The sequence below is a fragment of the Lutra lutra genome, chromosome 7, assembly GCF_902655055.1.
Source record: "Lutra lutra chromosome 7, mLutLut1.2, whole genome shotgun sequence".
Taxonomy (NCBI): Eukaryota; Metazoa; Chordata; class Mammalia; order Carnivora; family Mustelidae; genus Lutra; species Lutra lutra.
The window spans coordinates 18,768,359-18,786,335 of record NC_062284.1 but is presented as its reverse complement, the minus strand read 5'-3'; the positions used below and the strand labels follow the sequence as shown (position 1 = coordinate 18,786,335).

Sequence of the window (17,977 nt, the reverse complement as noted above, 5' to 3'; positions counted from 1 at the left end):
AGCTGGAAAGGCAGAGGCGGGTTGGACCAGGTCCTGTTATCACAGGCATCAGGGGTGTTCTCAAGGGCACATGAGGGAGTCCTGAAGCTCTGCATCAGGGTCAGTCCGATCCTGTGCTCTGAGGCAAGCGGAAGTGACCCCAGGCTCATCCCTGCACCAAGACTGCAGCACCCCACCCAAAGCGGGGGGAAACCCAAGAGCCCCCAGCACAGCATAGCAACCCACACTTGCTTCCTACGACAGAAGTCGTGCTTAACTCACTGAGCTCCTTCCATCATCTGTGAAGAGGGCACAATGGTCCCCATAACCCACGGGACCGTCAGGAGCCCAAGGGCAGGAGGGGAGAGAAGCAACAAGCTCAGGGCCCTGATCCCACTGGCATTGGCTCGGACCACTCAGACCCAACGTGAGGACCAGGACCACATGGGGGGTCTGTGATCCGTCCGAGATCAGCAAATGTGACAGGTGGTACACAACTTTCTACATCTGGGTCTCATGGGGGCCGTGCACGCTCAACACGGGCCACAGGCAAGGAGGGGACCCTGAAGAGGTGACCCATGGGGTAGGGGGGACCCACACACCTGGGGAGGGGGTGTCCGTGCTCTGCCCTGCCAATCCACGAGCGGGAGCTTGTCCTGCCCGGGGCGGGGAAGACGGACATGTGAGGGCGCCGCAGCCCCAGCAGCCGCTGGGCACCAGGTGCGAGAGCGCAGGACACTCACTGCAAGTGTTTGAAGGTGATGTCGGGGAAGCCTGTGGCCCGGGACCCGGAGGGCGAGCGGCAGAGCGCCAGCACGTAGGCGCGCAGCGTCGCGATTCTCTCCACTCGGAATTTGGTTTCGATCAAGTCCAGGTGCGTCCCGACCACCAGCACCACTGCGTTTGGGGCCTTGGCCTGCCGAAGACAGCCCCACAGCTGAGCACAGACGCGGGACTGGGAAACAGCTCCCGGGAAACCTCCGGAAACCTCGAGGGCATGCTGTGCACGGAGAGGTTCCAGGAGAGGCATCCCAGATGGGCTGGATCTCTGTTCCCTCAGCCGGTGTGTCTGCCACCTGTGACCTGGCCTGCATCCAGGCTCTTACCATCTTTACCCATGAAAGGGCGGGGGGCTCTGTCTTCCTTTTGGGTCCAAGGTGGGGGTGGGCTCTTAAATTTAAGGTAGAAGAAAATGACGAGGGCGCAGACAGCCATCTGGCCGAGGAGGGTTTTAAGGGCTCCATGGTGACCTATGAATCAGGGGCCCTCCTAACGCCCGCCATGATGCCCAGCGTTTCCCCCTGACCATTTCCTTCCCCCCCACATAAAGGGGGATGCTTCGGAGAAGTGGTGGGCCCCCCATGAGGCTCCAAGGCCCGCGACCTGAGGGTCTGGCGTCTCCTCACCTCGATGTTGAGCAGCCAGAACTGGAGGCTGGCCACGGCCTCCTCGCCCAGAGCCAAGTTCCAGACCACCACATACAAGGCTTTGTCTGTGAAGAAGCACTGGTTGACGGTGGCCATGCTTGCAGGGCCACCAATGTCCCAGACGGTGAATTCCACAGACTCCACCTGCTTGAGCAACAAGAGCTGCATTTAGGAGGCATTTAGGACCACAGCCATAGTCACAGCCACATTGAGGTCACCGACAGCTTCCGGTGCTACGCCTGGGGCCTAAGAAAGGCACAGCCATGGAAGGGCTCGGCCAGTCCTGCTGTCTCTCTTGGGAATCAAGGAACCCAAGCGAGGGAAAGGGACCCAGCAGTGCCAAGGTGGGACTTCTGGAAGCTTCTATCTACTGCTCACAGAGCACAGGGCCAGGCCCTGGAAGGTGGGTGCCCGTGGGCTGGGGTGTTTGTGTCCACCTATGTCTGTGGAACACTGGGGACACGGTTGTGTCTCTGTCTCTGCAGCAGACGGTTAGACTTCCTGCTGGAGGGAACCCCCCGGGGCTGACGTTGATGCTCACGCCAAGGCTTAACCTTCATCCATGCGAGGGCGTGGCCGAGGACACGGGCAGAGTACAGCGCCCAATGTGGGAAGCCGCCCCCCGAGGGTGATGGGAAGCCGTCCCATCGTGGGAACCAAACAAAAGATTAGCTGTTGTGTTGCCGGGAAAGGCTGTGTAAACAGTGGTTTCTCTGTCATCCTGTGAGCTCAGAGTCTGGCCCGAGCAGAAAGACGGCAGCCTTCTGCAGCAAAGGGTCGTTTCCACGACGTAGCACGCTGGCCGCCGAGACAAGGCGTGCTGACCTGCTTTTGCAAAGGAATGAAAACGGACAGCTGTTCTCAACTGGCTGAGGGCCCAGACACACGGGCAGGGACAGGCCTCCGCGTTCGAGAGATCAGGTGCTGGTGGTCCCTTGACAAAGGAGGGGAAATTATAGCGCCGGCTGAAAGGAAGTGGGGGCCGAGGGACAGGAAAGATGGAAACAGCAATTCACCCCTCGGACCTTGGACAATCATTTGCTGAAGACCGGCTGGAAGAAAGTGATACTGAGTAATTACTCAAAAAACAAAAACAAACAAAACAGAACAAACAAACAAAACCCAGCAAAACGAAACAGAAGAGAATCCAGAGATCCTGGGTGGTTTTTAAGAGCCTCCGGACATGAGTTAGTGAGATTCACTCCTAGGGAGTCCTGTGGGGGCAGGGGTGGTGGTTCTGATACTACCAGGCGGAACTCTGCTCTCTAGAGAACCGGTGTCTGAGTCTGTTAAAATATATAGCTTAAATGCTTAATGACCTGAACTCAGAAAGCCTGACTTGGCAAGTGATCTTGTGCAGAAGACTCTGCAAGGGAAGCTGTCTCTAGTCGGCCCTGTGTTGGGGGCCACGGGGGGCCATCGTGCAGCCTCTGGCCCCAAGACCCGTCTGTTTTGCCCTCAACAGCCTCCTCGCACCCGGGTTCTGGTATGGTTCCGTGTAACCACAAATACGGCAACAGCTAAGGGAGGCTTGATAGGGGTGCGTTCCTTCCCTGAGCTGGGAGAAAGAGCTAAGCACTCGTGCTGTGCTCTATCCCCCCAACACTTCTGCAGGCTCTTTCCCCTGATTCCAGGGCAAGCCCGTGTTCCTTTTCCTTTGGCTCATACTGAACAGAAAACAAGATGATTAATGGGGTCGCCAGAGGATTCGTTTTAAATAGGGCTTAAGAACTGGACTTTTCAGAACCTGGGGTGGGAGCCGGTGTCAGCGGGGATGGACATTCATTCCAGGGGCGCCCTCAGCCTCCCCATCAGGGGCAGGTGAGCTGTGTCTTGCTGCCTATGGTAGCAGTTTGCTCTCTGCTCTCAGGGACAGCTACTCTGGACACTTTGAAATGCCATCCTTAGGGCCAGGAGTGGCAAGGCCTGGCCACTGCTATCGTTAGAAACCCATCAGAGAAATCTAATGGACAGCCAAGACTAAGAACCACTGGCCCGAAGCCTCCACTTAACTATAACAGAACAACCACGAGGTCATGTGAAGAAATTATTAAGAAACTATTCACCACCCTTGGCAGGAGCTGGTCTAAGACAGCAGACAGCGGCTCTTGTAAATATCTGGGGCCTGAGGCTCCAGGCTGTGAAAATCTCAGGCTCTCTGGAGAGGGGAGAGAGAAGGGGCCCCGGGAATCTCCCTCCCGCCCATGGGGACTCAGCACGCCGACCATCCTTGACCTTGGCTCTCGAGCCAGCTGGCCTCTGGAGCTCCCACTTGGTGGTCCTGATGGTGGCCTCGCTGTGCACCACCTGGGGGGCCCTCCCCGTCTGTAAGATCTCCAGGAGGGTGGACTTGCCCTGGCGTGGAGGACCCACGATGATCATTTTCATCAGCTTGCACTTCTCTGCTTTCCGCAGCTGAGCACGCAGGTAAGACAGCATCGCTTTGGGGCCTGGGCAAAATCACAGAGCAGGGAAGGTAGACGCCGCTGATGTATGGACGAGAACACGCTCGCAGCTCTTGGGAAACAAAATCCTGTCTTGAAGGAACGCTTTCCACGTGTTCTAATGGGGGACGTGGAGAGGGCGATTGGGTTGGACAGTGCAGGGAAGCTGCAGTCATAATTATCCCAAAAGTGGAGTCCAAAAGTCAAGGACCTAAAGACGGTATCCTTCCCGCCCACAGAATCATAGTTTCATCACGTGGTTAATTGCAGTACAATGGCGCTCAGACACCATCACTTTCTGGGTCATCTCTCTGCACCTGCCCAACCACGGGAGCATAAGCTGCTTCCGGCCCAGGTCCTTAACGACTGGACTCGAGTCCTCTTTTCCCGGGGCGGTTGGGGTGGGGAGGGGTGCTGCCTCGGAAAGCCTACCTTCTTTTTTGATCTCCGCGGGCACGTTGGTGATGTTCAGGTCTTCGATGTCCAACTGCCAGAGGTTGCTCAGCTGCCCCAGCTCCGCCGGGAGCTCACGGAGGCCAGGATTGCTGAGGGGACACACACACCGTGGGAGGACACAAAGAACTACATGCATGCGTGCACGTGGCAGGCTGTCAGCCTCTGGGCCCTGCACCCCAAGCCCAACATCTCGAGCGTTCCATCGAGACAGTTATCTCCGAAGCCTTCCTCGCTGGAAAGCCAGCTCTGCCTTCTGCAGAGCCCCATGGCTTAGAACCAGATTTCCTCCCCCAACATCCTCTCCCTTCTATCGATTAGGACGCCATAAAGATTATCAGTGTCTCTTCTCAAAAAGGCAACGTAACCGAATTGATATTTTCATTGTTTCTCACGCTGCACCCCCCAGCGGTGCCCAGCAGTAGGGATACGGCGAATGGAAGGATGAAGGACTGAGCAGTTCTCATTAGGACAGAAGGCATCAGGCATCATGGCCCCTGCCTTTCCCTTTCCCACCTCTTTGACGAAGCCCGGTTCTCAAAGTCCCCCTGCTGCCTCCCCGTACATAGATGGCTCCCCCACCCCCTCCCCGGGGTCTGCGTCCTCAGATGGGAGACAGAAGCACATTCAGGCTGGGTACTCACTTTCCCAGGTAGAGCTCTGATAAACTCTTCAGGAGGCAAACCGAGGGAGGGATGGCGTCCACGTGATTGTCATTCAGACAAAGGACTTCCAAAGACTCACTTAGGAAGGCCGGAAATTCCAGCACCCCCGCTGCAAAGAGATGCCAAAGCAGAGGGGATGTTGGCAGAGGATTCTGGACCATTCCGGCATGGCCTGGAAGGTACCCGGGTGTGCGAGCTGGCAGCAGCCTCTGGGGGGCATTTCGGCAAGTCGACCTGATTAAGGGGCTCATCTTCCTGACCGAGGTGTTCTAATTCCAGGGGCTGGTCCTGCAGATGTCCCTGCACGTGTGTGGCCAGGTTGTAAGGGCAGGACACTCCCAGGCACACTGTTTGTAACAGCAAAGACAGAAGACAGCCCTCCCCCCGCAGGGAGGCAGCTGACGAGCGACAGGGATGATATATAATTATTGCAATGCACGAGGCAGGTCTACACGCGGGAGTGAAGCAACATTGGACAGCTACTGGTGAGCGAAAACGGGTGTGTGCAGGCGTGGGAGCAAACGCACAGCCCGTGCACTATGTACATTTCACGTATATATTTTACAGGCATAAAGATATTACATGATGCGGGCCACAGGCATACAACATCACAGGTATGTGCACACGCACCACACGTGTGTGCATGTTACATGCCGCTACAGGCATGTGAGCACACACAGGGACACATGCGTGTACACGGATGTCAGACACAAACATAACGGTAACGCACACCCCACCACTGTCACTGGGGAGGGGAGTGACTAGGAGACTGGATATTCATGCCACACCATCTGACACCATTTAAAAATTCTGTTTACTGCAGACACATCTTCAATTAAAAAAAAAAAGCCAATCCATTAGCAAATAATACAATGGGCTTGGTTTTTATGCTTCCTAAGATGCCACTCTCTGAAAAGCCAGCCAACTCTCTAGTGTTTAAGTGACTTCGTGAATGGGGTTAGTTCCATGGAGATCGTGTCATATGTGTTCCTTCCTCGGGCACCAGAGCGTGGGAGCCGAGAGCGACTGGGGCCGGGAGCTTGGACTCACACACTGATGGGGATCAGAGGCTCAGGTTTCAGCAAAATCTCCAAAGTGCCTTATCCTCCCTGGTAAGAGGGGGCAGGACTCCATGCCTGCAAGGGTGCCTTTCAGCCTCAGCTCCCAGAACTCAAGATAAAAGACGGCCCCAAAGCCCTCTCCCCCGGCCCTCTGCCAGCCCAGCAAGATAGAGAAGTGGGATTCTTTTGTTGGGCTGGAGCCACTTTCCTGCCCTTGATCACAACTTCCTCCCTTCGCTCTGGCTCTTCTCCACACGTGTCACCCGCGGTATCAATGCTAATGGGGTAACCTGGCATCCGAGAATGTTCCCAGAAGAGGCGATAACGGAATCCCAAAATCGGCGCCCAGAAAACCAGCCCAGCAGGCCCCCGTGGGAAGGGAGGGGGGGGTCAGTGCAGTGCCTTCTGGAGTGTAACGAAGGTGCCACAGACTTTTAAAGACGGCTTTGAACGTAAGAAAAATGTTCAAAAGGACTGTTTTCTCCCCAATGATAAAGAACGATTCACTTTAGCCTGCACCGACACACACCAAAGGAACATGCACGGGAAGGAAGAAAGGCTCACTTTCTTCCCCGAGAACACACTCAGAACACCTGGCCCCTGTGTTTTCTGATTTTCAGGTCGTCCCTCGGTGTTTACGAAGCCCCTGTAAGCAGCAGGCGGATGGAATAAGGAATTACTATTGCAGGAGCAGCACCTGTCGCAGAGCCGCTGCCCTGAGCGGCGACGGGCCTGGGAGAGCACAGCTCGAAGTATTTATGAACTGTAATCGTTCCTAAGTTATTTATGACTCTGTTGGTCTGAGTTTTACCGTAAAAACGGCTGTCCAAATTATTTTTGGACGAGGCCACCGCGCAAGTAGGACTACTTCATTGTACACAAATCTCCTTGGAATTTTACTATCCATCAGCACACAAGTTAGCTTTTATAGGTCATTCCTTACCCAAGGATCAGCGGCCCCCCCCGGAGGATAAGCCCCACGGGGGGAAGAATTTGCAACGGGTCTCCTTCTTTTCATGCTGGGGTGGGCCTCAACTTTTGAGACGAAATGGACAAACTCAAGAGGCCTTTGTCAAGGGCCAAAGCCACCACCCACCTCTGCCAGGGAGACTTCCAAGGGGCGTGGCCTCCTCACCTGGCTCCCCAGACGGGCTCCAGCCGGCCACCGGCAAAGCCGTTTTCCAGAACATTAATACACGCTCCTGTCGTGTTTCTTTGTGGTGTGCGTTTGGCCTTGCACTCTGGCGGCTTCACAAGGAAGCGTCTGGTCCCTCTGAGTGCTGGGCCCTACCTCCTCTTGCCCTTCTGCATTTCCATCCTGGAGACACCTTTCTGACCCACTCGAGTTCACAAGCCTCAACCGACAGTAACAGAAGCCTGACCGAGATCCATTCCCCAGCTACCCTTTCCATGGGCAGTATACCCTTTCAGCGTCAATGAGAAGAAAGTGTTTGTCCTTCCTTCCAAGTCAAATCCCTATGTTTGGACTCAGTTTCCAAAGTCCTAAGGCCCCGCATTTTAAAAAGGATGAGTTATGAAATTCCTCATGATATGTCCCCATGAGTGTGGTTTGGGGCCTTCTCATCCGTTTCTGGGCCATCTGGATTTCCTTTCCTGCCAACTGTTTATACCCACTGCCCTCCCCTATTTTTTTTTTTCCAATTGAGTTGTCCTTTTCAAAAAATTAATTTGTAAGCAGTCTTTGTGTATCAGGGACTTAAGCCAATTTGTGTTGCAATGATTTGTGTTGAAAATATTCCTTCGCAGTCTGTCTGCATCATGGCTCAGTTTATGATGCCTTTTACTGAACAAGACTTTTCAATTTTTACAAAGCCCAAGGTTTTGGTCTTTTTCTAGTGACTTCTGGATTTCCCACCTAGGTTTTTTTTTTTTTTTTTTTTTTTTTTTAAAGATTTTATTTATTTATTTGTCAGAGAGAGAGGGGGAGAGAGAGCAAGCACAGGCAGACAGAATGGCAGGCAGAGGCAGAGGGAGAAGCAGGCTCCCTGATGAGCAAGGAGCCCGATGTGGGACTCGATCCCAGGACGCCGGGATCATGACCTGAGCCGAAGGCAGCTGCTTAACCAACTGAGCCACCCAGGTGTCCCTCCCACCTAGGTTTTAAAGGACTTCTCCATCCACAAATTATACCTATATTCTCTTAATGTTTATGGTTTTCTTTTTCTTCTTTGTTTAAATCTGAAACCTACATGCACATTTTTGTAGTAAAAGTAAAGTAGGGAATCCAGTGTGGTGACTTTCTCCTTCCCACTGGACAGGCAGGTACACCACAGTATTTATTAAAACAATTAAGCGTGTTTCCCCCACTAAACTGAAATGCCCCCTTTGTCATATACTAAATTCCTATTATTTACTTAGGTCTGTTCCATGTTATTTTTAAATCACACGTAAAAAAACATACACACTCATTCATGACTGATACATATGGATATCGTATGTATAAACACACATATCAGGTCATTAAGAAGAGTAACAGGTGGACAGACTATTTAGGTCCACCTCCTGCAAATGTGTCTTGGCCTCTGGCATTTCTTGTCCCCGTCTTACACCACCTGTACTAAAAGAGTGCTTGGCCAACAGAAATGGAGCCAAAGAAGAAAGTTATGTTACACTGAGGATGACCTAAATACTGGTTCCTGTTCTCCGGGACAGCGTCTTGAGGAATATTTCTGTGAGCATAGCTGGCTTTACAAGTCTTCACTTTTGGGTTAAAAAAGAGGGCTGGCTGAGGAGCTCGAGGGACAGGTCCACACCTTCCCCCGTACCTCCCAGAAGACAATGAACGAGAAGAAGTAGTTTTCCTGGAATACCGTTGGCTGATCTGGCCTGGTTGTGAGACCAGTCAGAACACTCTAGCAACAGACCCGTTTCTGATGAGTTTGGGGGAAGAGGCCAAGCTCCTCAGGCTGGCCAGGGCAGTGGGGCTGTGTTTCCACGAGGCCTTCACCGGCTGCTATAGTGTGGCCGTGAGGACTTCATGGTGCTGCTCTCCCCAACCTCGGAGCTGGGGTCACACAGTGCTGGGGTCCCACAGTGCTGGGCTGACACCTGGTTCTGTCACCGAGCAGCCACATGACCTGGGCAAATGAGTCAGCCCCTGTGCTGCAGAATGGACTGTGTCCCCCCACAAAGCCCTAGCCTACCCAAAGTGATAATTGGAGTTGGAGGCTTTGGGGGGTAATTAGGTTTAGATGAGGTCATGAAGGGAGGGTCCCCATGAGAGCACTAGTGTCTTTAGAAGAGATACCAGAGAGCTTGCTCTGTCTGTCTGTCTCTGTCTCCCTCTGAGAACACAGCAAGAAGACCCTCACGAGGAGCCTGATCGCAGACTTCCAGCCTCCAGAACTGTGAGAGCATACATTTTCAGTATCTCAGCTGCCCAGTCTGTGGTTCTCTGTTACGGGAGCCTGAGCTGACTGCAACCCCATAGCCTCCGCTTCCTCATCTGCAAAATGGGGAACCCCAAGCCACACCCCATGCCATGACCCTTACAGAAAGGCACTAACAGGTGTACCATCTCTAGGCGGTGCTCACTCACAACAGAGCTATCCACACATATATATACCAGTCTCATCAGACTGCAAGCAGGAAAGAGGGTTTCAGGGTACATGCAGGCCAAACCTGTCTGATGAGGCACCGGGCACGCCCAGGTTTTTCCGGGGAAACGCCGTGCGAGGGCGACCCCCGGTGGTGGAGCAGGGAACTGCCCGACCGGCTGTCTCATCTGCCCCCATGGACACACACCTGTCTCGGTCCCAGAACGCTGGCGCCCTCTGGTGGTGAAAAAGGAAATACGCTTTGTTTTCAGTCCGTCTTCATTTCTGCAGGAGCAAAAAAAAAAAAAAAAAAAAAAAAAAAAAAAATCAGATTTTGAGGAGACCGTGACAATTTTTGCTGTGACTATATAATGCCGAGCCATGCGGAGATAAGGGAGAACATTCCACCAGGAAGGTGTCTGGGTCCCTGCAGCTACTATGTAAGCACAGTCCTTGCCTACTAATTGCACTGATTATGCTCTGGAGTCTTTGGGGAAAAAACAATGTCCAGAGGAGGTGATCTAATGCTGGCATGGCCAATGGTGATTTCCATTATTGAGATTTCCATTACAGGCAGGTGGGAGCATTTCTGTGCCTGGCAAGAAGGCCCATTCCAGTCGCTGCTCCACATCACACACTCTCACCTGGGGGTGGGGGTGGGGGTTCCCTTTTGGGGGTCAAGTCCTGCTAAGAAGTGGGCTTCAGCAAGTGAAATAGGGAGGCTGGTCTCCAGGACCCCAAAGGCAAGCTGTGCTCATCCCCAGATTTTCATCTTTTATTAGACAGCTCTGGGACTGACTGATTTAAAGAGGTGCATTTTTTGGCCAAAACTTTAGAACAGAATGACAGGTTAGGCTGACGTGAGATCTTCCAGGAGCCCTTAAAAATTAGAAATGGAAGGATGTTGTTACAGGTGAATTGTGAATCCCCTTCCAATTTATGTTTTGAAGTCTTTTTTTTTTTTTTTTAAAGATTTTATTTATTTATTTGTCAGAGAGAGAGAGAGAGCACACAAGTGGAGAGGCAGGAGAGGGAGAAGCAGAGTCCCCACTCAGCAAGGAGCCAGATGGGGCTCGATCCCAAGATCCTAGGATCATGATCTGAGCCCAAGGCAGACGCTTAACCGACTGAGCCACCCAGGCACCCCTATGTTTTGAAGTCCTGACCCCCAGGACCTCCGAATGTGACTGTAATTGGAGGCAGGTCTTTAAAGAGGTAAACAAGTTAAAATGATGCCATGTGAGTGGGCTCTAAGCCAGTCTGACTAGTGTCCTTCTAAGAAGAGATTTGGACACAGGCATGCACAGCGGGAAGACCACGGGAGACACGGGGAAAAGCCCAAGGGAGAGGCCTCAGGGGAAACCAGCCATGCTGTCACCTTAACCTCGGATTTCCCACCTCCGGGCATGCGGGGGGAATAAATATCTCCTCTTGACGTCCCCCTGCCCCTCCCGGGCCCGCGGTGCTCTGTTAATAATCGCCCTGACAAACTGACATAGAGACACCGGCCCACAGGGCTGCCGGACTGAGGTCACACACGCATTCTGGAACTTGTCAGAGCCTCCATGCTTACTTGCCAAATTGGTTTCTGGAAAGATCCAGGGTTTTGAGTTGCCTGCAGGTCCACTTCTCTTGAGGCGGCAGTGCCACGAGCTGGTTTCCCTGTAACCTCAGGAACATGAGGGCCTGGAGAGAGAGAGAGAGAGAGAGACACAGAGACACCATCAAACACCACATGGAGAAGGGTCAGCTCCCTGAGACAATGGCAGAGAAACGATGACAAACCGATTTCGGCCTTCGTGAAGGATTCCAACAGCATCGGGCTCAAGAGCCTTTTAGGAACTCGCGAGAATTAATACCCCAACCGCAGCAAACAGGACCGTCTATACACAATCCTCCCTCCCGATCAATGCGAGGCAGTTATTCAGAATGGAAGGAGGACAAGTACGTCTCAGTGTTGGGCCCTCTGAAGAGTGACAATTATGCACGGGCCTGTCCGGGGAGCAGCGGTCGATGCTGAGGGTCCTGGGGGCTGAGGCATCACACGGGGGAGGGACTACAGCACACTGTGGGGCGCCCCTGCCTCCCATAACCTCCTCAGGTGATGCCCTGGGCAGGGGAGGGTGGCGGGGACAGCCGGTGTCCCCTGCTGGCCTGGTGGCCCCTGCTGACTCCCTGGCCACTGGCCCTCTGTCCACCCACCAGGGACTGCGGGGGACAAGCTCCGTCCTTGGACTTGTCACATATTTTACCTTAGTGGGCGCATAGGGGGCACCCTGCAACCTTTCTCAACACCTTCCCTAGGGACACGGACTCTCCTGTCCTCGGTGGCCGTGGCTCAGGAGTGCGAATGGATTCCCCCCACCACTTTGTACTCCTTACCCATGTCCTTGCCTCTCCCCTGTCAAGGGGGGGTCCAGGCCTTCCCCACCGTCACAACCAGTTTGTCACCGAATGTCTCACAGGGCCGTGCACGCGCCAGGCTCCAGAACCCTGGGGTCGTGTAGGGCCTCCCAGCACCCCCATTTGAAGGGGGAGACCCATGAGCAAACACAAGGTCCCACAGGGCCAAGTGGTAAAGTCCTGGGCAACATTCTTTCCCTCAGGATCTCCTGCTTCTGGCCTCAGTGGAAACCAGAAAACCCAGTCAGCACACGGCTGGTGTGAAATGAGGAAACCGACCCAGAGCAGAGGACTCAACTCGTGGCCAGGGGGGCCTCTGAGGGTAGCAGTGACCTATGCCCTCACCTACCAGGGCCCTACCTGATGTGTGCACGCCTCGGGGCCTGAGACTCAATGGCCCTGCTTCCTGAGAACACACAGATGGAAGGTACCTTCCTGGCCCTTTAGGGGTCACTGAACACGAGGGGAAGCTGTGCTTCTCCCTGCACGAGAACCTGTGGGGACCCATGAGGCTGGCATGGCAGGACGGGGGGCCGAGGTGTGCTCGGGTGCCTTCAGCCAACTCTGGTCAGGCCCTGAGCCGGGGCGGCCCTGGGTGCCAAGAGATGAACAGGAGCTATGCTTGCTTTCAGGGGCTCCCGTCTGAGTGGGGAAAACAGACGGATCAGCAAAGCACCTGAGACAGGAAAGCAGCCCCAGGTGGATGGGTTGGGGGCTGGGGGTGGATGGGTTCTGGAAAAGGGCACTCTCTTGAGCTCACAGCCAAGGAAGATTCTGAGCCCCAGGAATTCCAGTTCTGCCACCTCTGGGGAGGGAGGTGGGCAAGAAGCTCCTGCCCCACAGTGCTCCCTCAGCTTTGCACACCGGTAGGCCTTGAAGGGGTGGGGGAGGGGTGGGCCCCCGGGTGCAAAAGACAGAGGCCAGAGAAGGCCGGAGAAGGCCAGACAGGGCTGCGGGGCTATGCTCATGCTTTTCAACAACGAAGAGTCCTAGAGGATGAAAACCTATGCTCTCCCTTCCCCTCACAGAGCTGTTTTCATGCTGCTCACTTCCTCCCAATCTGTGCTCATAAACACGCACAATTTTGAGAGTTGAACCTTTTTTCCTTTTTCTTTTTTTTTTTGTCTCAGCAGCTCAGGAAAAGCCAACAGATTGTACTGCGACGTGGACTGATTTCCTCACAAAAGCCAACAATGAGAAAGAGAGGGCCATGAGGCTTACGTCAAGCTGGAAAAGCCCCAGGGGAACTTCCTTGAGAGCATTTTCTGAGAAATCCACATCCCGCAGGTGGTTTTTCCAGAAGACAGCCATCTTGTCCGGTAGAGATTCCAGGGCATTTCTGGATGCTTTACAACATTTCTAGGAGTTTGACGAGAAAGAGAAGGAGATATTAATTTGCTTTTGAAGTGCAGTGAAAGACCTTTTCCAAAACTGACGTGAAAAATCAGAACTCGACAGCTAAGGCTCTGTCATAAATACAACACGGTTACGAGGCTACAAACTGTCATGTCCCGTGTTCCTGTCCTTGCTCCAAGGAAGGGATAGGAACGGTTTCCTGAGGGAGACCAAGGTGGCTCCTGCTCCTATCCCTTCATTCCAGAACATCTGGCCCATTGTCCTTGGAAATAACGGCATCATTCAGGATCAAGCTCTAGGGACGAGCGGGTTTCCCACACACATCTGTTGAAGCCAGAAAGCGCATGCGAGCGATGGAGAGTTTCTTGGTTTGAAACCAACAGCAATAACACATAAATATTCTTTATGCTGGCCCATCTGTTTTAACAAGCAAACTTCCCCAGAAACAAAAACACCATTTAATTGGCAGGGAGGTGGAGGCGAATTATTTCTTCTTCTCTTCTTTGTTCTTATTTCACAGCTCGTGGAAAGGAACCACACAACCCCCGCCCCCCTCTTTGGGGCAGAACTCCTCCTATGCCAGATGGGCAGGCTGTAATGGTGGAAAGTTCTATGGGGGTTACGGCAGGAATCTCAAGCCGGGAGCTGGGCCTGGGGTGTGGGGAGGAGAGGAGGCAGGGCTGGCTTTCAGGTGAGTCGCCTAAGACACTCAGGGGCTCGATGCCCAGTGACACCTCTGAGTGGTAACAAGGGAACAGCAGTGCTGCTACCCAACCTGGTCACCAAGAGGAGGAAGTGAGACAGAGCCCTGACCGGAGCTTCGGTGCACGTGAGATGCCGGCTTGACTGGCCTTTCCTGATTTCTGGTACAATACTCACCAAAGGGCAGGCCCAGGCGTCTGGGAACACCTTCAGGTTATTTCTGGAGACGTTCAGAAAACTGAGGGACTTGAAGCAGTGGAGGAAAAGTGCAGGGAGTTCCGTCAATTTATTGTCAGAAATATCGAGTTCCTGCAGCTTCCGCAAACCGATCCAGTTAGTGGCTGGGGAGAAAGAAAATCGTAACGCGGTAAGAAGACGGCGGCCAAGAACAAAACGACGACTGAGGTCAGGGTGCCGATGATACAACGTACCACCTTCTTCTTCAAACAGTTTCTCTAAGTAGTTTTTGGAAGCTGTCAGTTTTTGGAGTTTGGAGAGGTGCAGGAATCCCGGCGGGAGGTACGGTAATTTGTTGCTGGAAATGTCAATCTCGAGGAGCCTGTGGTTGGGGAGGGAGGCAGTCAGGGCATCAGAAGAAAGAGGAAAGGCATCCCTGCGACATGTTTCTCTGTATTTCCCCTCATGCAGTGCTGAAGAGCGTGCACTGAAAATGTCTTTTCATCCCATTAACTGTTACCACATCCCGCAGAGACAAAGAAAATCACACGTGTCTTTGGTGGGCCCTGGTCTCACTGATCAGTAGGGATGCAAACCTTTCTCAGGAGATGATAGCAAAGTCAGCTGGTGCCCTCGAAGCTGCTGGAAGGACACAGGGCTGTGTTTCGAGCCACCTGGACCCCCACGGCTTGCCCTGGCTGAGGACCCCACTCAGAAGGCCCCTGTTCTTGAAATGTTTGTGTGGGGCGGGGCCTTCTTCCCCATGGCTTGCTTCCTGACCCTATGCCCTGTGCAGCATTCTCTCTTAGCTCACTCTAAGTGAAGCCTTAGCTTTTGAACTTGGCTCAGATCCTTACAGAGTGAGGATCACCGCCCGTCAGCGAAGATAAGGCCCTTCCCCTTCTCATGGAGCTCCAGGGGCCACGCTCAGGCTTCCTCCCAAGGCCTCCCGAGAAAGGAAACTAGGAGCTGCCCACGCCATCCACCCGCTGCCAGAGCGCCTTCTGGGTAACTCTTTCTGGAAGGCCCTTCCCATGTCCCTGGGAGGTCAAATAAAAACGGGCGCCCCTGGGCCTCACTGTGTCCCCCAGGCAGGCGACGTCCAGCCTCCTTGGATTTCCGTCTGCAGGACCAAGAGGGGACATCTCAGGTGAGCAGCGGGCATGGCAACCATGCACGGTATAAGGTTGGGCCGCGACAAACCGTCCCCCCCAGATGTCTCTGCATCCTCCTCGAAAGGAGGGGGGACCGCATTCCTCGGAACTGTGTAAGGGCAGCAGAATTCCCCTCCTTTTACGGAGAACTGGATCTCCAACCACAAACTCTGATTCAGGAGTACATAGCAGGAGGACTGGGAGGAGTGGGGGGTCGTGCTGGGTTCGGAGGTCCACGTGCACACCCCGAGGGGCCTGCGAGGGGGCGGGTGCCCACCTGGAGCAGATGATTTCGTCCGATGACTGCACGGCAGGCAGCTCCCCCAGGTGGTTCTTGGAGAGGTTCAGCTTCCGGAGGTTGATGAGTCCCCAGGGGATGACGGAGGGGAGGGAAGCCAGGCAGTTGGCAGAAAGGTCCAGCTCCGTGATCTGGCAGGAGATGTCTATGAGCCAGTCGAGATCTACCCAGGGCAGTTTGAGGTGGGCCCACTTCACACGGAGAGCCTGGGTTTGGAGAAAGGGGAAAAGCCCCCTTGGGCGGGAAGCCCAGGGGCCAGTGTCGCCTTAGAATAGAGCAATGATTTATTCGACTGTGAGTCTGTCTGTTTCTGTTCATCTCAGCTGGAGTCCCAGGGTGTCAGGACCTTGGCCACCTTGTGGCTGGCACTGGGGGGGGGGGGGGTAACCTATTTCCATCCGCATCTGCATCTCACAAGTGACCTCTGCAAAACTTCGCCCCCCAACTCTCCAGCCTCTAGGGGGAACCCATTTGTGGGGGTGGGGGGGTCCATGAATGTTCCCTCTTCCAGGGCCGGAATCCGCGGGAATGACACCTGTTTTGTACAGAGCCGCCCATGCTTGGAGGGGTTTCCCTCAGACTGGAGAAGAAGACAGAAGACCCAACCTGGGTCTCCCGACCCCCCTAAGAAGGGCTGCTGCTTGCAATACGGCGGATCCCACACTGGGAGCTTGTGGATGGGCTGCTTTCAGAGTGAAAAGAACCAAATACACAGACAGTGGCCAGGCCATATATAAAAAACAGAACTTTGACACGCCACGTGTGGCAACCTGCCTGGGAAACTAACCCCCTTCTCTACAATAATGAGCCCAGGAAGCCAGCCCACTTTGAGCCAGACTTGTAGGGAGCCACACCACCATGGCTAGCACCGATCCAGTAACTTCTGTAACAATCAGCCCCAAAGGGCCAGGAATCACAGGCAGATTCCCCAGTCTTTGTCCCCACGTCCCACTTATATGAGCCAGAGGAAGCCAAAGTGCTCCCCCAACCAATCACACAGGACAACCTCCCTTCTCGTGAGCTGTCTCCAGCTTCCCCACTGATGGCCCCCCAGGGTGGGGGGGGCCACACCTGAGGCTTCCCATTTCTCCCATCAGAAAGTGTTCCCACGGCTCTGCCAAAACGCAGGAGAGTGTAGCTGACTCCCTTGCTACAGCAAACTTGGAATAAATTGCCTTTGCTTTTCTCATTTGGTTGGCCTTCGTTTATTTCCACAAGAGGGAGTCAGAAAGGCCAGTGGTTTGCTGGGGTGTGGTGGTTAAATACACATGAGCAGGGTTTTTCTCTTTTTTCTGTATTCTCAAAGGATTGGGTCTCAATTCGGTTTCTGGGGGCAGGAAATCAGCTTTTTGGCTTGTTTCTCCAAAGCAACTGGAAGTCCAGATGAAACAAAAAATCAGTGCTTGGCCAAAGGGAAAATGTTACAACCATTGTAACAACCAAGCCAGGGGCCTGGGTGGGGGGTGGGGTGGGGCGGAGCCGGGACCAGTAACGTGGGTTAAGTTTGGGTTCAGAATAGGCAGCAGCAGACACGCTTCCTTATGTGGCCACTAGATGGCGATGTGTGCCTGGTCTTTATCTCCTTAGCAACGCTGCCCGGATTGGAATGCGTGGGTCTGGGACACCATCTCCAAACTCTGGTCTTGTACCCACGAGGTGAAGGACTCTGTCTTGTCTCCCCATTCACCTGGATGGAGACGGACAGGTGAGGCTCTGTTGGATTTGGGGTCAAGAGAATGAAGTTTTAGCCTCAGCTGATTTTTTTTAAAAAGACAAGGTCACTCTACTGCTGCTTCCCTTGTCATTACGGTTTTCCCCACACTTTTTTATTTTGAAAAATTTCAGAACTGCGGAAGAGCTGAACTTTGTGAATATGCATGAAATGCCCTTCATTTAGATTCCACTGTTAACCTGACATCACATTTGCTTTCTCTCTTTTTCCTCCACACACACTTTACTTTTTTTTTAAGATTTACTTATTTTAGAGGGGGAGGGGCAGAGGGAGAGAGTCCCAAGCAGAGTCCATGCTGAGCATGGAGCCCGCACAGGGCTCGATCCTGTGACCTATGAGATCATGACCTGAGCCAAAACCAAGGCTCAGATGCTTAACTAGCTGTACCCCCTGGGGTGCCCCATACTCTTCCTTTTTTGCTGCATTGTTTCCAAGTAAATCAAAGCTATTGTGGCACTTCAGCCCAGAATACTTCAGCATGTGTCTCTACAGAACAAGAATATTTTCCTACTTTGCCGCCTTATACTGATCATTTTCAAGAAATGAAATCAATACAATATTATCAAATC

The 17,977-nt window shown here is 53.5% G+C and overlaps 1 protein-coding gene across 2 annotated transcripts in view; it reads right to left on the bottom strand.

The window, feature by feature from the left end:
• Positions 1 to 17,977, bottom strand: part of LRRK1 (leucine rich repeat kinase 1) — a 120,993-nt gene that overhangs the window by 31,818 nt on the left and 71,198 nt on the right. For both annotated transcript variants that reach the window (XM_047736287.1, XM_047736288.1), the window contains exons 7-17: positions 15,656 to 15,882; positions 14,479 to 14,606; positions 14,225 to 14,388; positions 13,211 to 13,348; positions 11,160 to 11,272; positions 9,795 to 9,871; positions 4,948 to 5,077; positions 4,283 to 4,395; positions 3,642 to 3,856; positions 1,386 to 1,550; positions 723 to 895 (exon numbers count right to left, since the gene is read on the bottom strand). In XM_047736287.1, coding sequence (XP_047592243.1) covers positions 723 to 895; positions 1,386 to 1,550; positions 3,642 to 3,856; positions 4,283 to 4,395; positions 4,948 to 5,077; positions 9,795 to 9,871; positions 11,160 to 11,272; positions 13,211 to 13,348; positions 14,225 to 14,388; positions 14,479 to 14,606; positions 15,656 to 15,882 — 1,643 coding nt within the window. The remainder of the gene's footprint in view (positions 1 to 722; positions 896 to 1,385; positions 1,551 to 3,641; positions 3,857 to 4,282; positions 4,396 to 4,947; positions 5,078 to 9,794; positions 9,872 to 11,159; positions 11,273 to 13,210; positions 13,349 to 14,224; positions 14,389 to 14,478; positions 14,607 to 15,655; positions 15,883 to 17,977) is intronic.